This window comes from Conger conger, chromosome 6 (genome assembly GCF_963514075.1).
Source record: "Conger conger chromosome 6, fConCon1.1, whole genome shotgun sequence".
NCBI classification, from domain to species: Eukaryota; Metazoa; Chordata; class Actinopteri; order Anguilliformes; family Congridae; genus Conger; species Conger conger.
The window spans coordinates 45564240-45585583 of record NC_083765.1 but is presented as its reverse complement, the minus strand read 5'-3'; the positions used below and the strand labels follow the sequence as shown (position 1 = coordinate 45585583).

At 47.5% G+C, this 21344-nt stretch overlaps 1 protein-coding gene across 1 annotated transcript in view; it reads left to right on the top strand.

The window, feature by feature from the left end:
- Positions 1-6292, top strand: part of ccdc102a (coiled-coil domain containing 102A) — an 83392-nt gene extending 77100 nt beyond the window's left edge. The window contains exon 9 of the mRNA XM_061246465.1: positions 5285-6292. Coding sequence (XP_061102449.1) covers positions 5285-5414 — 130 coding nt within the window. The 3' untranslated portion in view covers positions 5415-6292. The remainder of the gene's footprint in view (positions 1-5284) is intronic.
- The last annotated feature ends 15052 nt before the right edge of the window (positions 6293-21344 follow it).

Here is a 21344-nt window from a genome sequence, read left to right as displayed (position 1 = left end):
CTTGGTGTGTGTGTGTCTGTGAGTGTGTGAGTGTGTGATTGTGAGTGTCTATACATCACACCTACGCCCCCTCCCCCTCCCCTAAACACATGCATTCTCACGCCCTTGCATTCAACTAGGTGCTCACACACACAGACACACACTCTCTAACACAGACACACACACACTCTCACAGAGACACAAACACACACACATATACACACTCTCATGCAGACACACACAAGTGCACACACTCACAGTTATAGAAAGGAGACATACTCAAACATTACTCTCCAGAGAATTTATTGAGTGGCACTGAAGTGTATGGGTGAACTTTGACGCCCCCCTGTTAAACAGATCCCATTCCCTCCACCGCATCGCGAGAATGTGAACTCATCTTGCGTGCGTGAGTGTTTGACCCTGCCCTGTGACCCCTCCCCGTAACCCCGCCCTGTGACCCCGCCCTGTAACCTTGCCCTGTAACCATACCCTGTAACGCCCTGTAATGCCTTGTGTGCGAGGCTCTGAAAAAATGCTGAGAAAAGAAATTCCATCACTTATCGATTTTAGTTCTTGCTCAGGCTGAAGTGGTCCACTGAACACAATCAAGAGTCTCACACCTGGAGCGTGTGTGTGTGTGTGTGTGTGTGTGTGTGTGTGTGTGAGAGAGAGAGAGAGAGAGAGAGAGACAGCGCATGCGGGTGTGTGTTTCTGTGAGTGTGTGTGTGTGTGAGTGTGTGTGTGAGAGAGAGAGAGAGAGAGAGCGCATGTGGGTGTGTGTTTCTGTGAGTGTGTGTGTGTGTGTGAGTGTGTGTGAGCGTGCATGTGTGTGTGTTTCTGTGAGAGTGTGAGAGTGTGTGTGTGTGTGTGAGTGAGAGCGTGCATGTGAGTGTGTGTTTCTGTGAGTGTGTGTGTTTCTGTGTGCCTGCTTGTGAATATGACTATGACTGTACGGGCGTATATCCTGGTCCTGGGGCCATTCCCGCTCTGGGTGAAGCAGCATTAATGTGTGAACAGCCGGTATGAGGCTGTGGCAGCGTGGGGTTCAGGGAGGCGCTTGAATATAAAACAGCAGTCGCCATCGCCGCTGCGGCCCGGGGGTCGTGCTCGACGCACTCTGGTCTGAATTTCTCCGGCTGCGGTGTGGAGACGGCACTGAGATATGAGGCCTGGTGCGGTGGCCATTTTGAATGTTTATCCCCTAGCTCCAAGCCCCTTTGTTATCTCCACAGCAGGGAGGGAGAGGGAGAGAGAGAGAGAGGCTTTCAGGAGAATGGTAAATGGTTGGCATTTATATAGCGCCTTTATCGAAAGTGCTGTACAATTGATGCTTCTCATTTTCACCCATTCATACACACACACCAACAGCGATTGGCTGCCATGCAAGGCACCAACCAGCTCTTCAGGAGCATTTGGGGTTTAGGTGTCTTGCCCAGGGACACTTCGACACAGCCCGGGCGGGATCGAACCGGCAACCCTCCGGACGACCGCTCTTACCTCCTGAGCCGATGTCGCGGAGAAGAGAGGGCAGGCTGGGAGTGTGCTTCTGCCGGTCAGCGCGCACCTGTGCTGGGAGAGTGCGTGTAGCGTCTGCCTTCCTTGGCTGTGACGCGTGTAAAGGGGAGGTGTTGAGTGAGGGAGAGATCCCCGTCCGCTCAGGATGGCTGAGAGGCCGTCCGGCTGTGTTGGTGTGGGAGTTTGATGTATTTATTTTATATTTATATTTATATTTTTTGATAATGTTCAAATTGTTGACATGTCAGTCACTCTGACCTGGGCTCGCGCTGAAACGACGGACGGAGGCTGTGGTCTGTGTTCCAAGCGGTCAGGCCAGTTGCCATGGATTTGTTTTGGCCTCTATCTCTCTCTCTTTCTGTCTCTCTCTTTCTCTCTTTCTCTCTTTCTTCCTCTCCCTCTCTCAGTTCAGTTCTCTTCGGTTCAAATGCTTTATTGGCATGATATATTTCAAAATACATATATTGACAAAGTCTCGTGAGAACAACAACAGCAGAATGGTTGGCATTTTCACAACAAGCAACAATCAATCATAGCAACAGTAATGGAAAAAACAACAATAATTCAGCAACAACAATAAAAACAATAACCCCATAAATGGCACTGATATAACATGTATGAACGATTAACTATTATATGATTTAATTTATTATTGTATTTAATACATATTCTCTCTCTCTCTCTCTCCCTCCCTCTCTCTCCTGTAACCAGTTTATGCATGCTCACCTTAATTTGACCTGGCTAAGTGTTTGGGCTCAATCAAAAAGCTTTTACCTCCAGTAGCTGCTGGGGCGGTCAGAATGCCATTATGGGCAATTTAGCACCATTAAGAGGCCCGCTTTCTCCACGCGCGTGTTCCGATCTGCGATGGGCCCGGTCAGGTGGGGGGTGTTGTGGAAGACGGACCTGCTTGGTAAACATTTTCTGACAGTGAAAAAGATGGAAGAACAAGCTCCTGTGTGCGTGTATGTGTGCATGCATATGTGAGTGTGTGTGTGTGTGAGTGTGTGTGAGTGTGGGTGTGGGTGTGTGTGTGTGTGCATGCATATGTGAGTGTGTGTGTGTGTGTGAGTGTGGGTGTGGGTGTGTGTGTGTGTGCATGCATATGTGAGTGTGTGTCTGTGTGTGTGTGTATCCTTGTTTGGCTGTGTGCATGCGTGTGCTTGTGCATGTGCCGTGTCAGCAGATACCCGTTAAAGAATGGCTGTCAGGTGTTTTTACCTGGCCTGGTCCGCAGGGCCTCCACGGGCGCTGATGTCTGTGTTCGTCCTTCAGAACCGCTTCACCGGGGGGTCCCGGGACTCCGGGAGCGGAAGCACTGCTTTCATCAGCGCTCCCGTTTTGAAGGATACAGATAGACTCGCGGGGTACCTTTGATAAAATCATCAAAAATTTAGCAGCTGGCTCGGTCTGGAGGTGTTAACGAGCGTTTGGGCGCAGCAGGTTAGCGGGAGAGCGGGGAGTCGCGGCTTTGTTTCGCAGCTTCTACCCGCCAGTGCTCGCCAGATCTCCCAGCATGCACCTGGCTGCCACCGCTCACTTTGGTTCCCCCCTCCCACGCCAATCTACACCCCCCTCCCCCACCACTCTGCTGTTACACGGCCCTGCTGTAATATGAACTGGTCAACCAGCTCGTGCTGGTAGCTTGTCTGAGCTGGTTGACCAGCTGCCAGCTGTTTCAAAACATAGCTTGAGCCGGTCTAACTATGTTAAGCTGGGAGGTGGTCTGAACTGGTCAACCAGCTACCAACTGTTTCAAAACCTGGCTTGAGCTGGTCAAACTATGTTAAGCTGGGAGGTGGTCTGAACTGGTCAACCAGCTACCAGCTGTTTCAAAACCTAGCTTGAGCTGTTTTCTCAGCAGGGAGAGCACCCCTTTTCCTCCCATCTCACCCCCAGTGTCCGTGCCGTCCCCCCATCTCCCATAAGCCTCCTCTCCTCTCCCTTCTCTGTGTGATGCCGTTGCCGTCGGTAGCCCGGCACTCCGGCAAAGCCTTGTCGTTGCGCAGTGATTCCTCTCCACCGCTGCCACGGTAATTAATCCGCGTAAACCGCCGCAACGACAAGGCTTCTGCCAGTGTGGGGCGAGTACACAGACGGCACCTGCCATCCACCCTACAGTCAGACGGGTGAGGATCGCTAGGAGGTTGAGTTATTTTTACCTGACTGCAGCCAACCTGGATGGAGTCCGATAAAGAAGTGTGGGGGGGGGGTGGTTGCTGTTTTTCAGAATTAACTCTTTTCCTGACATTCATTTCGCTCACCGCTTTTGGCATATGAGCCGTAGTCTTGTGCGGACTGGGTCCGGGGTTTCGTGGGCGTGTATTGTTGCTAAATGACAGAGTTCAGATGAGTTCTCCGCTCGCTGCTGGAACGAGACTGTCAGTCTGACGGGCGGAGAGACTCCTCCGTACGCAGCCTGCCGATGACCTGCCAGCACCCCGTTCCCCCCGGCCGCCGTCGACGTGGAAACCGCGCCTCGCGGGTGAGGGGGAGGGGGGGGTTAATCTAACGGGAATAGCTGAAATGAGCAGCTCTGCCGGGTGATTGGCTGTTGACACCAGGGAAATGACAGTTGGGACTGTTGCGAGCCCTGGCCTGTTGAGGGTTGCCCGGCAACAGAAGTGTTGCTAGTGTGAACTGCATTAAAACCCCCCAATCCGCCAGCCGATTTCATCGCACCCTTTAGTGCCTGAGAAAACGCTCGCCGTGTTCTTCCCCTTCCTGGGTTTACCTTCCACTGCATCAATCTTGCCCGGCAATAAATCACCCCCACTTATTGCCTCACTCTGCAGACCAAATGCACTTTCAATCCGCTGAAATGTAAATGTTATTTTGTGCGTGTGTATGTTTTGAATGGTTATAGGAAATGACTATTTTGTTTGTGAGACCTTTGGTTATTGAACCTGTAGTTTAATACCTTTAGGGTGAGGATATTTTATAAAATACTATAATAAATTTAATCGTACAATAGTTTATAGTTAATGAAGGTTATAATGGTGTCTCGACTCTCCGCTTTAATTTGAGGGTATTACATGTGCTTGGTAAACATCTCACACTCATGGAGTGAGCTGTGTTGAAGTAGAATCGTTAAAATTCTGTCAATGTCCAAATACTTACAGACCTCACTGTAGTCTATAATCGATGTGTAGATTATACCCTGGTCCACACATCATTAAAATATGCAATAATGCATCGTTTGTGTAACTATAGTAATAATAAATATTCATAATATGCCAGTGGGATCAGATTGTAAAAACCCAACACAAGGTTTTACAATATGCTTCGTTGAAGAAGGAGTAACAGAACGTAACATAAGGATGAGAACCGGCTGTTCTGCCCAATGATACTCACCATTTTCCTACCAGTAACGTGTACCTATTGCTTAGTTTACAAAAAACCTACACATGGTATCAAGCCTGGTCTTGAAACCCCTCCAGAGTTTCAGCCTTCACTACATGACAAAACAAGCTATACAGTGACCACTCTGTGTGGAAAAATACTTCCTAATGTCTGTGCAGAATTCCACTTTTGCATGTATGCTCCTACATAAAATAGAAATTATGGCAGTAACCTTATGTACCAGTTTCTCATCCTCGTAACCCTCTCCCTCCCTCTCCCCCCCTCTCTCTCCCTCCCCCTCTCTCGCTCTCTCTCTCCCCCCCCCTCTCTCTCTCTCTCTCTCTCGCGCTCTCTCTCTCTCCCCCCCTCTCTCTCCCCCTCTCTCGCTCTTTCTCTCCCCCTCTCCCCCCCCCCCCCCTCTCTCTTTCGCTCTCTCCCTCCCCGGTAGACTCCGGCGCCAGCAGAACCCGGGCCTGTTTGGGAATTTGAGCTCGTCGCGGTTCGGGCGGGAGAACCCGGACGGGCCAGCTAGCGACCCGGACGAGGAGGAGGAGGAGCTACAGATCCAGATCGCCTGACGAGCAGAACCCCGCATCAGCCGGGACGGACGGACAAGACAAACGGACACACAGACTCGACCCTACGTCGGGTTCCACTTGGGCAGGGCCCACAAACTCCTCAGCGCCCCTCCCCTCCCCCTGCCACTCCCCCTCTCCCCTCCCCTCACGCACACCAGAGAGCTGGGAATGCTGGGATTGAAAATAACTCGATCACTCCTCCCAGAAGTTCTCTCGTGTGTTGGTGCTTGAACAGCTTCCACAGAGTGAAGAGAACCCTGTCCCTTTGCCCCACCCCTCCCCACCCTGATGGCGCACTCTGATGATGTCACTGCCACACCGTAGCGACACGCTCCTGTGTTCCCGTTCTCGTCGCAGGCCTGGGGCCTCCCGCACGGCCTGTGCAACATTGCGCTTTCTTCTTCTTCTCGTGTCTTGGCTGGAATGTGTGTTCAGTGCGGGATTGTGGGGACTGTAGTTGAGTCACCGGGGTCATTCATTTGCTTGTTTATTGGCTGCATGGGATGTCGAAACGAGGAAGAGAAGTGAAAAGGAAGGATGTAGAGCTGTTGTTTCTCAGCCCTGGGGGGGGTGGGGGGTGGGGGGTGTTCCTCTGCATCGTTCTGGACTCATAATCATACCCCCCAGCCTCTTGCCCCCGTCTCTCTGCAGTAGTTACCCTCCCCAATGCCACTCTGGGGGAGGCACCACAGGGCTAGTGGGGGCCATTCATCCTGTAAGCAATAAGACTTCCCCCTGCTTCTGTTACGCGTCTGTATGGGGACCAAACCATCTGTACTGGGCACTGTATAGGACGTTATTTATCTGTTGTTTAATATTGAACTGTACTGCAGTGTTTTTTGTTTTTGTATCTAGCTCTATAAATGTGTATTACCTGACTCTGTGTCCGTGCCCTGCTGCCCCGCTCTCCTTCCTCATCAGAGAGGGGCCTCTTCCTCATCTTCTTCATCCTCACCTTTATCCTTCTCTGACAGCTCAGTCTGCAGCTGCTGAGGAGAGTGTGGAAATTGAGCGTGTTTGTGTGTGTGTGTGTGTGTGTGTGTGTGTGCGTGTGCGTGCGTGCGTGCGTGTGCGCGTGCGCGTGCGTGCGTGCGTGCGCGTGCGTGTGTTTGCTCCTGTGTGTGTGCATGAGTTCCTGTGTGTGTGTGTGGGCATGTGGGGGTGTGTGTGTGTGGTATATGTGCGCATGTGTATGTGTTTGTGTATGCGTGTTTGTGTGTGTGCGTGCATGTTCCTGTGTGTGTGCATGTGTTCCTGTGTGTATGTGGTCGTATGTGTGTGTGTCTGTGCGTGTTTGTGAGTGTGCGTGTTCCTATGTGTGTGGTGTGTGTGTGCATTTGAGTGCGAGTGCGCATACGTGTGTGTGTGAAGGTGTGGGGGGGTGGATGTGTGTGTGTGAGTGCACGTGTGCACAGGGATGCCTATCTGGTCTTTGGAAGAGGACGGTCACTTCTGACCAGAGAGAGGCGTTGCTATGGAAACGCCCCCCCCAAAGTGAAGAACATTCGACCTTGAGAAGCGCATGGGAGCAGATGGGTACAAATTTAGGTGATTCTGTTACCTTTCAAACTCATTCCATTTTGATATCTTTAGTATTGAATAAATGCCAGTGTTATTTATGAAGTGGGAGAAACGGCTGTGGCGCACCGGGCCGCTGTTCCCCCCGCACCGCACGCGTACGGGCGGATTCCCGGCCTTAAAGCCCTCTCCACAGCTCATTATGCCCTGCCCGAGGCGGCCTGACCCCAGGTCAGGGCTTCGCCCGCTCTCGCTCCGAGCCGTGTGCGAAACGGCAGTGTTCAGCGCCTCGCTTCCCCGTAATGCGCGCCATCAAAACCCTGAACCCATCCCAGCGCGGGGTCAGAAAAGCACTGTTAATGCAGCGGTCTGTAAAAGCCTATAAAGTCCATACTCACTGCGGTACGACCGTAATACACTTCAGCCTTCACGTGACCCTTTAAACTCACCCAGTGTGGGCAGAGAGGCTGCTTCTGAAACAGCAGGGCTGTTAGTCCCACAGTCCTGCTTAGAAACACAACTGCTGCTGGATCTGGCCGTCTAGTTTTCCCCCCCTCCCCCTTCCCCGCTCGTGCTGATTCAACAGGTCGCCGGTGCAATAAAGGAAAAATACTTTCATAAATGAACCGAAAAATTAAACCACTTTCTTGAGGTTCCGGAAAATTGTGCTGCATTTTCACGGCGAAACTACCCTTATGAAGAAATGAATCACATGAAATTTGCTTTTTCAGATGTGAAAATCACAATTTCACATGTGAATGAAAAATGTTCTCGTGGATTAAAATATTCACGTGCCAAAAGAATAGTAGATTACGCAGTGAAGGAGAAAGACTGTTTGGTCTGATTCACATGAGCAACAGTGCCAGACCAGGCTAACAACATTTACAGACAGTTAAGCATTGCAGCAAGATTACAGAGACATTACTGTATATTACAGCGAGTTAAGATGAAACCTCACTTAGCCACTACATCACATAAGTGCTACTATGCCAACTAAGGACAAAAGTACATATGGACTACACCCATAACAAGCTCCTAGAAGAGAGACATAAAGCCATAAAAATATAATCTAAAACCATAAAAGTGCCATAAACGAAATGAGTGTAAAAGGAGGGAGTGATATGAGGTGGGGATGGGAGGGGAACTAAGATGGAGTCTTTAGAGACGGGTCTTCGGTCTGTATCAGAAGATGGCAGAGTTTCTGCAGTCCTGAGCATGATAGGAGACTCCAACTCCCAGCATCCCCCAGGGAGGAGGGTACAGGGGATTATGGGACCAAACGGGGAGACCAATGAGAAACGGACCTGCAGAAGTCCTGATGTACAGTATACTTTGTCACACGATTCTTCGTTTGACAGAAATGTCATTTCCAACTGGAAAAAGACAGTTTTTCTCGGTGTCGCTCACCTCGAGAATTTTATGTAGTGACAATGTCATAATGTCATGAACTGTTGATTGGTCAGCCAGCTCATGAAACACCGAAATTCACTGTCATGTATATATATATTTTAAATATATAATTTTACCAGCTGCCGCAATGTTTTCAAAAACGTAAATGGTAGTTTTGCGTCTTGTTACCTTGGAAACAACCGGGCTTTCACTGCGGAGCTTCAGCGAGGTGAAAAATGAGTGAGTGAGGGTAAATCCGGGACTGGACCAGGGGCCATATGGAGTGGACAGTTAGGAAGAGGCAGGTTTTTCGGGTGTTGTGCTGAAAGGATCTGCACTGCAAGCACGATTGGCTGTCGCCGTTCGTAGGGAGACATCCTTCCCCCCATACTTCTGGAGGAAAGACAAGGTGCTAGCAGAGGAGAGGAGGACACATTTTGTGAGTGTTGGGATGCACCCCTCATGGACTGACGTTCCCCTCAGGCTTCTGCCAGTAGCTATGAGGGCTACGAGAGAGGTCTCCTTCAACCCACAGATTTAGGGAGAGGTGTAGCAGTAAAGGAACACAGAGGAACGTACAGCATAGCCTAAACCACTGGGCTGGTGCTTTCCCTAGTGGAGAGACCTGGGGGTTGGCGTGGGTTTTGTGGTGATCATTGATATGCATATGAACTGAAGACCATTGCCAAGGAGGCTGCCATGTTTGACTTGGCACCAGAGCATGCATCCTTTTTTTGTGCACTGGGGAGGGAGGAATAGGAATTTTAAAAATCTTCTGTGCATTTTGAAGATCTGTCCAAAATATTACAATTTTGCCTGGGTAAATTTGCTGCTTCAATGGGTAAATCCATAGTGTTAAATGGACTTCAATGGGTAAATGCATACTTTTGAATGGACTTTTCAATGGCTCAGTTAGCTTTTTGGCACCAGGGGTGTAATAAGCTGCAATAACTCCGGTAACCAGGGGTTTGTGAGCTTCTGGGGAAACGTCAGTCCCTGATCCCCTGGTGGTGAGGGTTGAAGGATGTGTCTGCTTGTGGGTGCTGTAGGGGGGCCTTAAAAATGATTTTAAAAAACACACATGCGCACACACACTCACACTCGCACACACTCTTAATCAGATGTCAAAATGCTCATTTTTACTGTGGACTCAGTAGATTGTAGGCTGATAGCCCATCCACTCAATTGTCAAGGGTGACAATTTGTTTTATCAGACATAAAAAGACATATAATCATTACCCTCTGGGTGTTTTTTATTGATGAAATCAATCATTTCTCGTATTCATTTCAGATCAGAGCATTCATTGAGATGCACCCAATGTATGTTGCGTAGTGCCTCTTGTTATTTATCATACTCCAATCCAGTTACAGTTCCTGTAAAGGGCATGAAAAATAAGGATATTCCTCTCTAAAGGATATTTTAGTCATGTAAATCAAAGCTTGCATAGTCCCTCGCTGCCAATAACGGGTCTAAATCTGTACTGTAGATCATCGTAATCATTATCCGTGCGGGTCTGAATCTTTAAAAGTGTCATAACAGTGAGAGCCGTCTTTTTCCTGCCTGTGCCTTTCGCCCAGTGTGAAATGATGTCCTTGGATTGCAAAATATTGTTTTGCACCACTTGACACAATTCTCTCTATTTTAGTCCTGCAAAATGTTTTCTTCGCTTTCCGTCTTTGTTATTTTTCTGCTCCCACAGACACTTGCAGTCTGTTACAGAGCTTCTCCCTTAGATATTTCATACTCTAAACCTCTGCGCTGCAAGCAAATATTGTTACAGATAGGTAGGAGTGTGCTGTAAGTTTATGCTAAGCTTGTGCACACAGTGGAAAGGTAGTTTGTGAAATATAAAAGTTTAACAGAAACCTACCATATTCACATTGTAAATATGGCTTGTGACATTTAACATTTTTAGTACCTTTAGAAGTAGTTGTACAGTTGTAGCCAGCAAAATGACCAGTGGTAATTCACCTCTAACAGAGTACATACTGTATGATCCCCAACTGGCTTTATATGCACTCAGTAAAAGTTAATTTACCACTGAGCATTTTAGCATGTAGTTGTTTCATGAACATTAAGTTTCTTGTTTGGATCAACTGTGCAAAATGACAGGAAGATAAAAGGTATATGAGTGACCACTGCCAGGAGCTCTTTTAATGTTTTTTAAAGGTACAATAGGTCATTTTTGACTTCTATCTAGGTCAAGAGAGGAATAGCAGCAACAAAAACCCTCAAACCACAACACTGCTCATCCCTCCCCCTTCCCTGTAAACGCACTGATGTTGAAACGCCATTGGCTGTGGCAATTAGGACCAATTTTCAGCCAATGAGCTTTAATTATTGTACAGTTATACAATGTTTTGGTACAGAGTGTCAGGCTGTCAACTGTGTATTTTGAAACCTGTATTTAAGGACTATAAACAAAGGCAGAGGGTGAGTCAACATGTCAGTGAGCCTTTTTCAATGATTGGAAGGGATTTACAATGGTCTTGTATCAATGTTCTAATACCAAATTCTTACCTATTGCACCTTTAAGGTTTTTATTTTTTGTTTTATTTCTCTTTTTTTACACAACTTAGCTCCATTGCCACAGAGCTGTGTCCCTGTTGTTACCCTGTGTAACTGTATTATTATTTTTTAGGCGTTGCCCCTAACAGCCCACCCTTCCCCAGTATCGACATCAGTCTGAGGTCTTGGATCAGAACCATGCCTGGAGGTCTTATGTTAAAAGATAAATAGTTGGTATTTATATAGTGCCTTTATCCAAAGCACTGTACAATTGATGCTCCTCATTCAACCATTCACACACAAATCAACAGCGATTGGCTGCCATGCAAGGCACCAACCAGCTCGTCCGTAGCATTTAGGGGTTAGGTGTCTTGCTCAGGGACACTTTGACACACCCAGGGCGGGATCGAACCAGCAACCCTCCGACTGCCAGACAACCGCTCTTACCGCCTGAGCCAATGTCACCCCTTATATCTGTATCATGCCTGGACCCTCAGAAGGGCTAACATCACAGAGTAGCCTTCTCCGCCAGGTCCCCCCAAAACCAGGGAAGCCCAGGGACCCAACACAAAATCAGAACGGTAGGATTCACCTAGGATTTTTGGTTTAGAAACTGGTCGGGTCCATTACAACACACACACACACACACACACACACACACACACACACACACACACACACAGTGTATGTACATGTTTGTATAATGGAAAACATTTCCAGCAGTAAAGGCACTTTAGTCTTAAGATCGTCATTAGCAGTAGATTAAAGGCAGCATAACCGCACTCAATGGAAAGTAATTTTGGGTCTGGTTATCAGTGGTTCTGTTTGGGTCCGGTACAACGTTTAGACCAATGAAATCCCCTTACCTGGCTGCTGGCCCAGATGCACTGTGAATCTCAATGAAAGCAGCACTAAATGTTCCAGTGTAATATGGCTATATTAGAGAATATTAAAGAATATTCCCAGGATCGTGTGACTGTAATCGTGTGCACAGGGTCTCTTCTGAGATGAAAAGATACTCTTTCCTTTATGAATTATGAAGAGTTTAATAAAGGCCATCATGGATAAAAAGTGGATAGAAAATGTTCCATTATATAATCTCTCGCACTCTTTCTCATACACACACACACACACACACACACACACACACACATACACTCACACTCACACACACACTCTCACACACACGTACACAGTGTATGTACATGTTTGTATAACGGAACATTTCCTGCAGTTCAGGCACTTTAGTCTTAAGATGGTCATTAGCATTGAGGGTTAAAGGAAGCATAAACGCACTCAATGGAAAGTAATCTTCCTCCGTCTAATTATAACGCTGTGAGTATTTCTCTGTGCTGGCGGTTAGTGAGTTCTCTGAGCTCAGGGCTCTTGCAGGGCCGTGGAGAAAAGAGCGGCCATCATCTCCTCACGGCTGTAGAAGTCCTGCCCTCTGCAGTCTGTCTCAGTCCACGCTGACGTCTGTTCTGGTTTCTCTGCTGCTCCGTGAATTTATAGTGCTTTTACTCCTGTTCGGGACTACAACTCCCATCAGTGCCCTGGCGGAACCGTTCCACCGCTCCCACCACTCAATCAAATAAATGTGTTTTCCCAGAATGCATTGCTGTACTGTTCCTGGTGCCTCTGAGCCCAGGAGAAGTTTATTTAATTTTGATTTAAAGCCGCGGTCTGGTCCTGGGGCTGGTGGAGCGTTGCGTCTCTGTACCGTCTCTCGGCAGTGTAGGTGTGCAGGTCATGGTTTTCAGCGCAGTGTAGTCTCCTTACAGGCTAAAGCAAACCTGCTAGCCCAGCAATCCACCCCACACAGCGTTTTCCATAACCAGAGTTCAGTAGAATAATTTCATCTAGTCTTAAATTGGAAATTAGAAAATGAATCAAAAGTAATAATCCACCAGGATACCTTCAATGTATTGCTCAGTACCCAATTTTGTTTTGTTTTATTGTAACCCAGCAACACACACACCCACACACACACACACACACACACACACACACACACACACATACACACTCGCTCGCTCACACACACACGTACACACATGCATGTACACACACACACACACACACACACGCACGCACACACACACACTTATAAATAGTGCATCACCAACTTACCATTCGCTGGTTGCTGTGCTTTTATAATATCACCAATGCTTCGCTGTGTCTTTCTATGAAGACGATCACATTTCAGCAACGTTGTGAGAATGTTATGGGCACGTTGAGCCTCCATCCGTATGCGCTGTAATGCTTTCTTGCTCTGGTATTAAAGACCAAGTCGACACATGCATGACTGCACACAATGCATTGCACTGAGGTTCTCAGGCTGTCCGGTAGTCTGATTTGGAACATTACATTAATGGCATTTGGCAGACGCTCTTTTCCAGAGCGACGTACAGTTGATTAGACTAAGCAGGAGACAATCCTCCCCTGGAGCAGTGCAGGGTTAAGGGCTTTGCTCAAGGGCCCAACAGCTGTGCGCATCTTATTGTGGCTACACCGGGATAGAACCACCTACCTTACAGGTCCCACTCATTTACCTTAACCATTATGCTACAGGCCGCCTTCTTTTTGTTATTTAGCTTACATGTTGAATGCTGCATACGTATATACTCTGAAGATTTTAAAGCATTTCAGGTTGGGCAGCTTGACCAGGGAGGTATGACAGAAACAATGCATCTTGGGATTTGAACCCGCAGCCCAACTAGTAGCAAGACCCCATACTCCCATTGACCACAACCCTTTCAAGAGTAAGTTTTAAAAAACAAAAATTTATTAAATTAAGTTCAACTCGCTAACAAAGCACACCTCATTCAACAGCTAGAGATCTTGTTGGGCTGCTAATTCATAGAATCAGCTGTGCCAAATTCGGGTCGGAATTGAAACCTGCAGGACGGTAGATCTCCAGGAACAGGCCTAGGCAGCCCTGAGTAGAAGACGACGGAGAAGAAGTCCGATACATCACGGCCCGTTATTTGTGCCTGGACCCCACGTATCCGTCTGGCCTTTCCGATAATGCTGACCTCGGTGCTAATTCCCCCCTGTTCTCCAGGGTCACGGCATTGCCATCCACACTCAGAAATCCATTACGGCCTGTTTAATACACTTCACGGAGCGAGCACTTAGTCTGCCAGCCGTCATTAAGCCGGGCAAGGCCAGGTTTTCCCATTTAGAAAACTCTTACTGTTATTTCAATGTTCCCATAAACATTGGAGTGGCTTTCTTATATCTTCAGACTGCTGTGAAATATCAATATTCAATTAGGCTTACTTTGTTTCTGACCAAAAGTATTGAAATTGTGGATAACTTTGTAAGTTTTCCGGTTATATAAGAAGCATACTGTTATGTTTATTTGAAGAAGATGTCTGTGTCTTTAGGAAGGGTGGGGGGGTCCAATACTGGTCAACTTTGAGGGCCCCTGTCTCCTGAATGGTTGGTCATTCTGGTTTTTGAAGCCACATTCTAGTACTCTCATATAGGTTAAGATGTATTAAATGAATGTGTTGAAATCTAAAAGGGTATGGTCAGAAAGTGATTGATTTCTGACAGAATGCCCCTCATGTCTCTGCTATGAAATACCAATATTCAATGAGGGCTTGCTTTATTTCTGGCTGTTTGGGTGTGCTGATTCTAGCCTGGATCTCATATCCAAAACCCAGTAAAACCCACTAACACCCTTCCGTCACCGCCAGTGTACAGGAATATGAAACGATGGAAGATGGACAGAAATGTTTGGGTGTTGCGTGGTTGACCAGGGGGTGTCGGTGTCCTGCTCCGGCCCAGCCAGTGAGGCTCCTGCTGAGGCAGAGAGTTTTCTGCTGCACTGCAGATTTCTGGAATGAGTCTCAGGTGCTCCTCGACTGGTGCAGCAGACCCCTCTAACCCCCCTCCCCTTCCCCTCTGTGTTTTTTAAAGTAGATGCAAAACATGTCCCCCGTCCCCCATCCCGTGTCCACTGAAGTTAGTGAGTGCTACAGAATGGCAGGAGGATCAGATTAGCGTAGCATTGTAGCATAGCGTGGTAACGTAGTGTGGTAGCGCTAGCGTAGCATGGTAGCATAACATGGTAGCGTAGCGTGGTAGCACAGAGTGGTAGCGTACCGTGGTAGGGTAGTGTGGTAGCGTAGCGCTGTGTGTTTTTTTTGGGCCGCTGGCTCATCGCCACAGTGACGTGGTGCCAGCAGAGTCCTACGGCAATCCATATCAGCATCCGCCAAGCGCGGGGAGAATCAGTCAGCGTGTCCGCCGAAAACCGGCACGGGTGTGAAAAGGAAGAGTGCGAAAAAGAGAGTGAGAGACAGAGAGAGGGAGGAGGGAGGTAGAGAGAGAAGAGAATGCAGTGAGACAGAATGAGGGAGAAAGTGTTTGTGATTCTCTTGCTGTCGAAAAAACAGCAATGACTACTGTGCGATTCGCGTGGGTTTTTTTGGTTCAAGTTCCCCGGCTGCACAGTTCTGACGCCTGCCGGCCTGGGTAGACCGGTCCAAAACAAGATGTGCCTAGTGTGTCGGATCAATGCCAGGACCTGCAAGACATTTCCCTGACAACCGCCAAACCGCCTTGCTATGTGCCCCCCCTCAGGCACCTAGCCCCCTCGAGGTAGTTCACTTGCAGTGAGATGGCCCCATCCACTAGCATTCAGCCTATGTGTGAGGGTGACCTAATGGGGCTGTTTGTGGCTTCTGGTGTGGACTGTGAGCGTCTAACTCCAGTTTCATCCAGGGAACACATCACCCCACACTGCAAAAAAAACATTTTTATTTCAATGATTTTGACTTGTAATGAGACTTAATATCTTATTTTTCTTCTGCCAAGTAGAAAATATTACCATGTTTTAAGCATTAAGTAAGCTTGACAAGACAAATTCTTACTCCATTGGCAAATCTTCCAATGAGTAAAACGTCTCACCTCATTGGCAATCTTTTCATCTTATTTAGCAAACATATATTTAGAAAATATTTATATATAAAGCTAGAATACTTGTTGAGATGTTTTTATTTTTTGTTTTTTGCAGTACACCCTGACAAGCCTAGGCGCTGACACGGGTCCTCATCCAGGGCCTGTTCTCACACGCTGTTAATTAACACCGGGGGCTCCAGGGCCCAGAACTGTGAAAAACACCCCACAGGAACACGGCATAGAAACAAGCCACAGAAATACACTATAGAAACAAGGCACAGAAACAGGGCACAGAAACATGGTACAGAAACACCCCGCAGAACCAGGGCACAGAAACATGGTACAGAAACACCCCCCAGAAACAGGGCACAGGAACAAGCCGCAGAAACACGCCGCAGAATCATGCCACAGAAACACGGTACAGAAACACCCCAGAGAAACATGCCAGAGAAACACAACACAGAAACGGCACAGACACACAACACAGAAACAGGGCACAGAAACATGGTTGCCAAAGCCTTTTGGTTCTGTAAATCTGACCCTGGTGTTCGAAAGTTGCACATTTGGAGTGAGATCGGACGGATGAGTGAGGTGATTTTGGGTCGGGACTGGCCCGGTTCTGTGGAACATTGGCCTGCAGTGAAGGCACACCTCCTGCCTCTTTGACAGGAGGTGGAGAGATGATACATTGCTCTTGTTTTGGGGCTTTTTTGGGAGCTTTTAAAACCACCGCATACTTTCCCCTGGGACCACAGGCACTAAATCTGGGCTTGTTTACGTCTGCGATTGTGACAAAATGCAGTGCATCTATATACAGGATGCCCATCCAATGCACAGAACAATATACACAATCTGCAATACAGCACACTACAGTTTCACTCTAAGTGTTCTCAGTCAGTGTTGATGTAACACTGTGCAACATATTTAGCTGTGTGCAATGTGTGCGTGATATGCTAAATTGCAACACAGTACTGTATGTCTGCATGAATGTGTGTTGAAAATACCACACTATACTCAATGTGGGTTGACACACTACAATCCAGTAGGCTACTGTGTGACTGTGTGTGTGCATGGCTTATATTATCGTGTAATGGCCAGCAAAGTGCTCAGTGTTAAACATCCAACAGAGTACATTTAACTCTGAGAGAGTACATTAGACCCCTCTTGGTTTTAAATGAACTGAACTGGAGCTAAATTACCATTTTTCTGTGTTTCCATCAGGCTTGGGTTCAAATAGTAATTGTTTTGGATTCAACTACTAATACTTTTCTGTGCTCTGTTGATCTTGTCTGGTCTATTTGAGCCTGCACTAAGCAAAGCAGAAGATTGGCATGGGTTTCCACTTTTGGAATAATTTAATTAGTTCCAGTACACCAGGCATGCTTAGTCGAATACAGACGTATTTGAATCCAAAACACATACAATTTGAACTTGGGTCTGGACTCCATAATGCGATACACAGCAGCATTGTTGTGCAGTGGGTTTCTGTACAGCCATACAGAAGAGTGAGTTTTTGAGTTGGTCGATTGTACAGTGCAGTTTACAGCATGGCCTGGTTCCTGGGGTGATGGAGCAGACAGTCTAGGTCATGTATTATAGATGGCAGCTGTGTTCCACATATCCGCATACTGTAACGAGCACCCTCGACCCACAGACTACCAGCCAATCAGAGCATCGCCCGCTCACCCCCCTATCCCCATAGACCACCAGCCAATCAGAGCGTCCTACTCACACCCCCCTATCCCCATAGACCGCCAGCCAATCAGAGCGTCCTACTCACACCCCCCTATCCCCATAGACCACCAGCCAATCAGAGCATCCCACTCTCACCCCCTATCCCCACAGACCGCCAGCCAATCAGAGCGTCCCACTCACCCCCCTGTCCCCACAGACCGCCAGCCAATCAGAGGGTCCCACTCTCACCCCCCTATCCCCACAGACCGCCAGCCAATCAGAGCGTCCCACTCTCACCCCCCTATCCCCACAGACCGCCAGCCAATCAGAGCGTCCCATTCTCACCTCCCTGTCCCCACAGACCTCCAGCCAATCAGAGCGTCCCACTCTCACCCCCCTATCCCCACAGACCGCCAGCCAATCAGAGCGTCCCATTCTCACCTCCCTGTCCCCACAGCTGTCCTCTTCCAGGCCAGTTACTCTGTCACGTACACAGGAGTGCGTGTGCGTGTGTGGGTGTGTGTGCGTGTGTGTGCTCCTCATTTCACAGGTCACAGTAAGAAAGTTTTATAATGTGGAATAGAATGCAATTACTTTTTAAGTATTTTATTATATTAACTGGAAAAACAATGGGGTTCTGCATGTCGATAAAAAATCTCATTATATTGTTTAAAAACTGAAAGATTTTTATGAGGGTACTCAGTACTCAATGATTTTAGCAACACCTGTTAAAAGACTCCTGATTGCTCACCGGTTCAGTGTTTATGTGCAAATCTGTCTTCCACTGAGGCCATAGGAACCAGCGCTGCTTCAAGTCAGTGTGTGTCCATGTGTGCTAACGTGTGTGTGTTTGTGTGTGTGTGTGTGTGTGTGTGTGTGTGTGAGTGTCTGTGTGTGTATCTGTGTGTATGTGTGTGTGTGTGTGCATATTTGCAAATCTGTCTTCCACTAAGGCCATAGGAACCAGCGCTGCTTCAAGTCAGTGTGTGTCCATGTGTGCTAACGTGTGCGTGTGCGTGTGTGTGTGTTTGTGTGTGTGTGTGTGTGTGTGTGTGTGTGTGAGTGTGTGTGTGAGTGTCTGTGTGTGTATCTGTGTGTATGTGTGTGTGTGTGTGTGCATATTTGCAAATCTGTCTTCCACTAAGGCCATAGGAACCAGCGCTGCTTCAAGTCATTGTGTGTCCATGTGTGCTAACGTGTACACGTGTGAGTGAGTGTATGTGTGTGTGCTTATGTGCAGGTATGTGTGTGCGTGTATTTGTATGCACGTGTACGTGTGTGTGTGTGTGTGTGTGTGTGTGTGTGTGTGTGTGTGTGTGTCTGTGTGGTGTGTGCACATGGGTGTGTGTGTGTCTGTGTGCATAGCTAACAGGAAATTGATATACACTTCTGAAGATCACATGCAGGCTCGTTATTATGGTGATTCTCTGTTGTATTTTTCCTACTGTGCTGCAGAGTGAAATTGATGTTCATAGATTTACAGGAGCCTGTGTGCGTGTGTGTACGTGTGTGTGTGCGTGTGTATGTGTGTGTGCATGTGTGTGTGTGTGTGTGTGTGTGTTTGTGTCAAGGAGCCAGAGTGATACGTAGGGGGGGCACTCATCTTCTAACTAGATGTTATGGGTGGCATTTTTATATATAAATGATGATACATAAACAATGTTAGTTCTAGTTCTACTGTTTGTTCTTCAGAAAGCTATTATGAACCATGCAGGTTAATTATGATAGCATTGGTAAGCATTAATAATTCATAGCCTTGGCTCTTTGTGCATTAATTGCTGATGGTTTCCTTTGTTTTGCTTGGTGGAGAGCGCTAAGGCTACTTTCAGTGGCCAGGCTAAGGAGGAGATACACCAGTGTGGTGTAGAGATGATGAGGGCATCTTCTGCACGTGGGCAGCATGGTGGGACAGTGGTTAGCATGGTTCACAGCATGGTGGGACAGTGGTTAGTATGGTGGTACAGTGGGCAGCATGGTGGGACAGTGGTTAGTATGGTGGTACAGTGGGCAGCATGGTGGGACAGTGGTTAGCATGGTGGTACAGTGGGCAGCATGGTGGGACAGTGGTTAGCATGGTGGTACAGTGGGCAGCATGGTGGGACAGTGCTTAGCATGGTGGTGCAGTGGTTAGTACTGTCATTTCACAGCCAGAAGGTCCTGGATCCTGACCGGCGACTTTCTGTGTGGAAGTCTACATGTTCTCCCCATGACCATGTGCTCATGTTCGACAGTCCAAAGACATGCAGGTTAGATTAATTGGAGACTCTAAATTGCCCCAAGGTGTGAGTGTGTGAGTGAATGGTGTGTGCGAGTGCATGATGAATGGTGTGTGTGAGTGAATGGTGTGTGTGAATGGTGTGGGTGAGTGTATGAGTGTGTGAGTGAATGGTGTGTATGCCCTGCAATGGATTGGTGACCTATCCAGGGCGTTTTCCTGCCTCTTGCCCGGTGCATGCTGGGATAAGCTCCAGCATGCCATGTCAACCTCACCTGGAAAAAGAGGGTTTGATGATGGATGGATAGATGGATAGATGGATGGATGGAGCTTCTGCATGTCATACTGATGAGAGTATCCAGCACATAAACCATCAAACAGATATCACTGCGTCTATCGGCACTCATGCGCTTAGAATTTTCCCACAATGCAGCTGACGCCAGTCCAGTGTACATCATTTCTGAAACTGCACAGCATTTGGCAAGCATGAAGACAGCACTGAAGTTATGGCCAAATTAAAAAAAGAAAACCCCCCTTATTTATTCCTGGGAAATTTACACCCCTGGCCCTCTCTTTCCTAACCCCACACTTTCTCATCAGGGGGAAAAAAAATATTTGGCTTACGATTTTAGAATTAGATTGGTTATATTTCATGAGCTGCTGGAGGGCGAGGTTTGTGAGTGTGTGTGTGTGTGTGTGTGTGTGTGTGTGTGTGTGTGTGTGTGTTTGTGTTTTTATATACTGTATGTGTGCGTGTGTGTGAGTGTGCATGTTCATGTCTATATACTGTGTGTGTGTGTGTTTGTGTGTATATACTGTATGTATGTGTGCGTGCTTATGTGTATGCATGGATTTCTGTTTGTGTGCGTGTGTGTATGTGCATGCATGTGGGTTTGTGTGTGTATATGTGTGTATATACTGAATGTGTTTGTGTATATGTATGTGTGTACTTGTGTGAGTGCGTGTGTGTGTGTTTGTGTGTATGTGGTGTGTGTGTGTGTGTGTGTGTGTGTGTGTGTGTACACACGTGTATGTGCTGTATGTGTGTGTGCATGTGTGTTCCCACACACTCTGGCGTTCAGATAAGCTGCGATATTGTTTGGACTTGGTTAGATATGGTTTTTAATACAAACCTCACCCTTAGCCTCTCTGTTCACTGAGTCGCAGCTGTAGGACTCATAACATTATTAACCCTCTCACCCTGCCCCAGCCCCAGCACACCCCTCTACAGCACTGCCTCACCCTCAGTCTCTCTGTTCACTGAGTCACAGCTCCAGGACTCATACCCCTCTCACCCTGCCCCTGCCCCAGCACAGCTCTCTACAGCACCACCGTGCCTCTCTCTGTTCTCATTCACCAGAGCGTTCGGCATCAAATAACAATGAACGTCGCTCCCCGGATTAATCATCTCACGCACGCTCTAATCTTCTGGCCTCTTAACTATCACGCCAATTGCTTCTGATTGAGGTGTAGAAATGGATTCAATTACTCTGTTCCCAATTAGACCAGGCTGAGCGGGAAGTTCCTCTTTATTTTCGCTGGGAGAGCATCGCTCGCTCACGTTCATCTGTGTACTGTGGTTCGTGTTCCGTGTGCATCCGGAAACTGAGGTTGTGTTACTGTTTGTTTTTTTTGTGTATGCTGATATTTGTGTTTGCTTTTTTGTGCGTGTTATTTATTAATATATTATATATATTACTTGTGCCACAGAAAT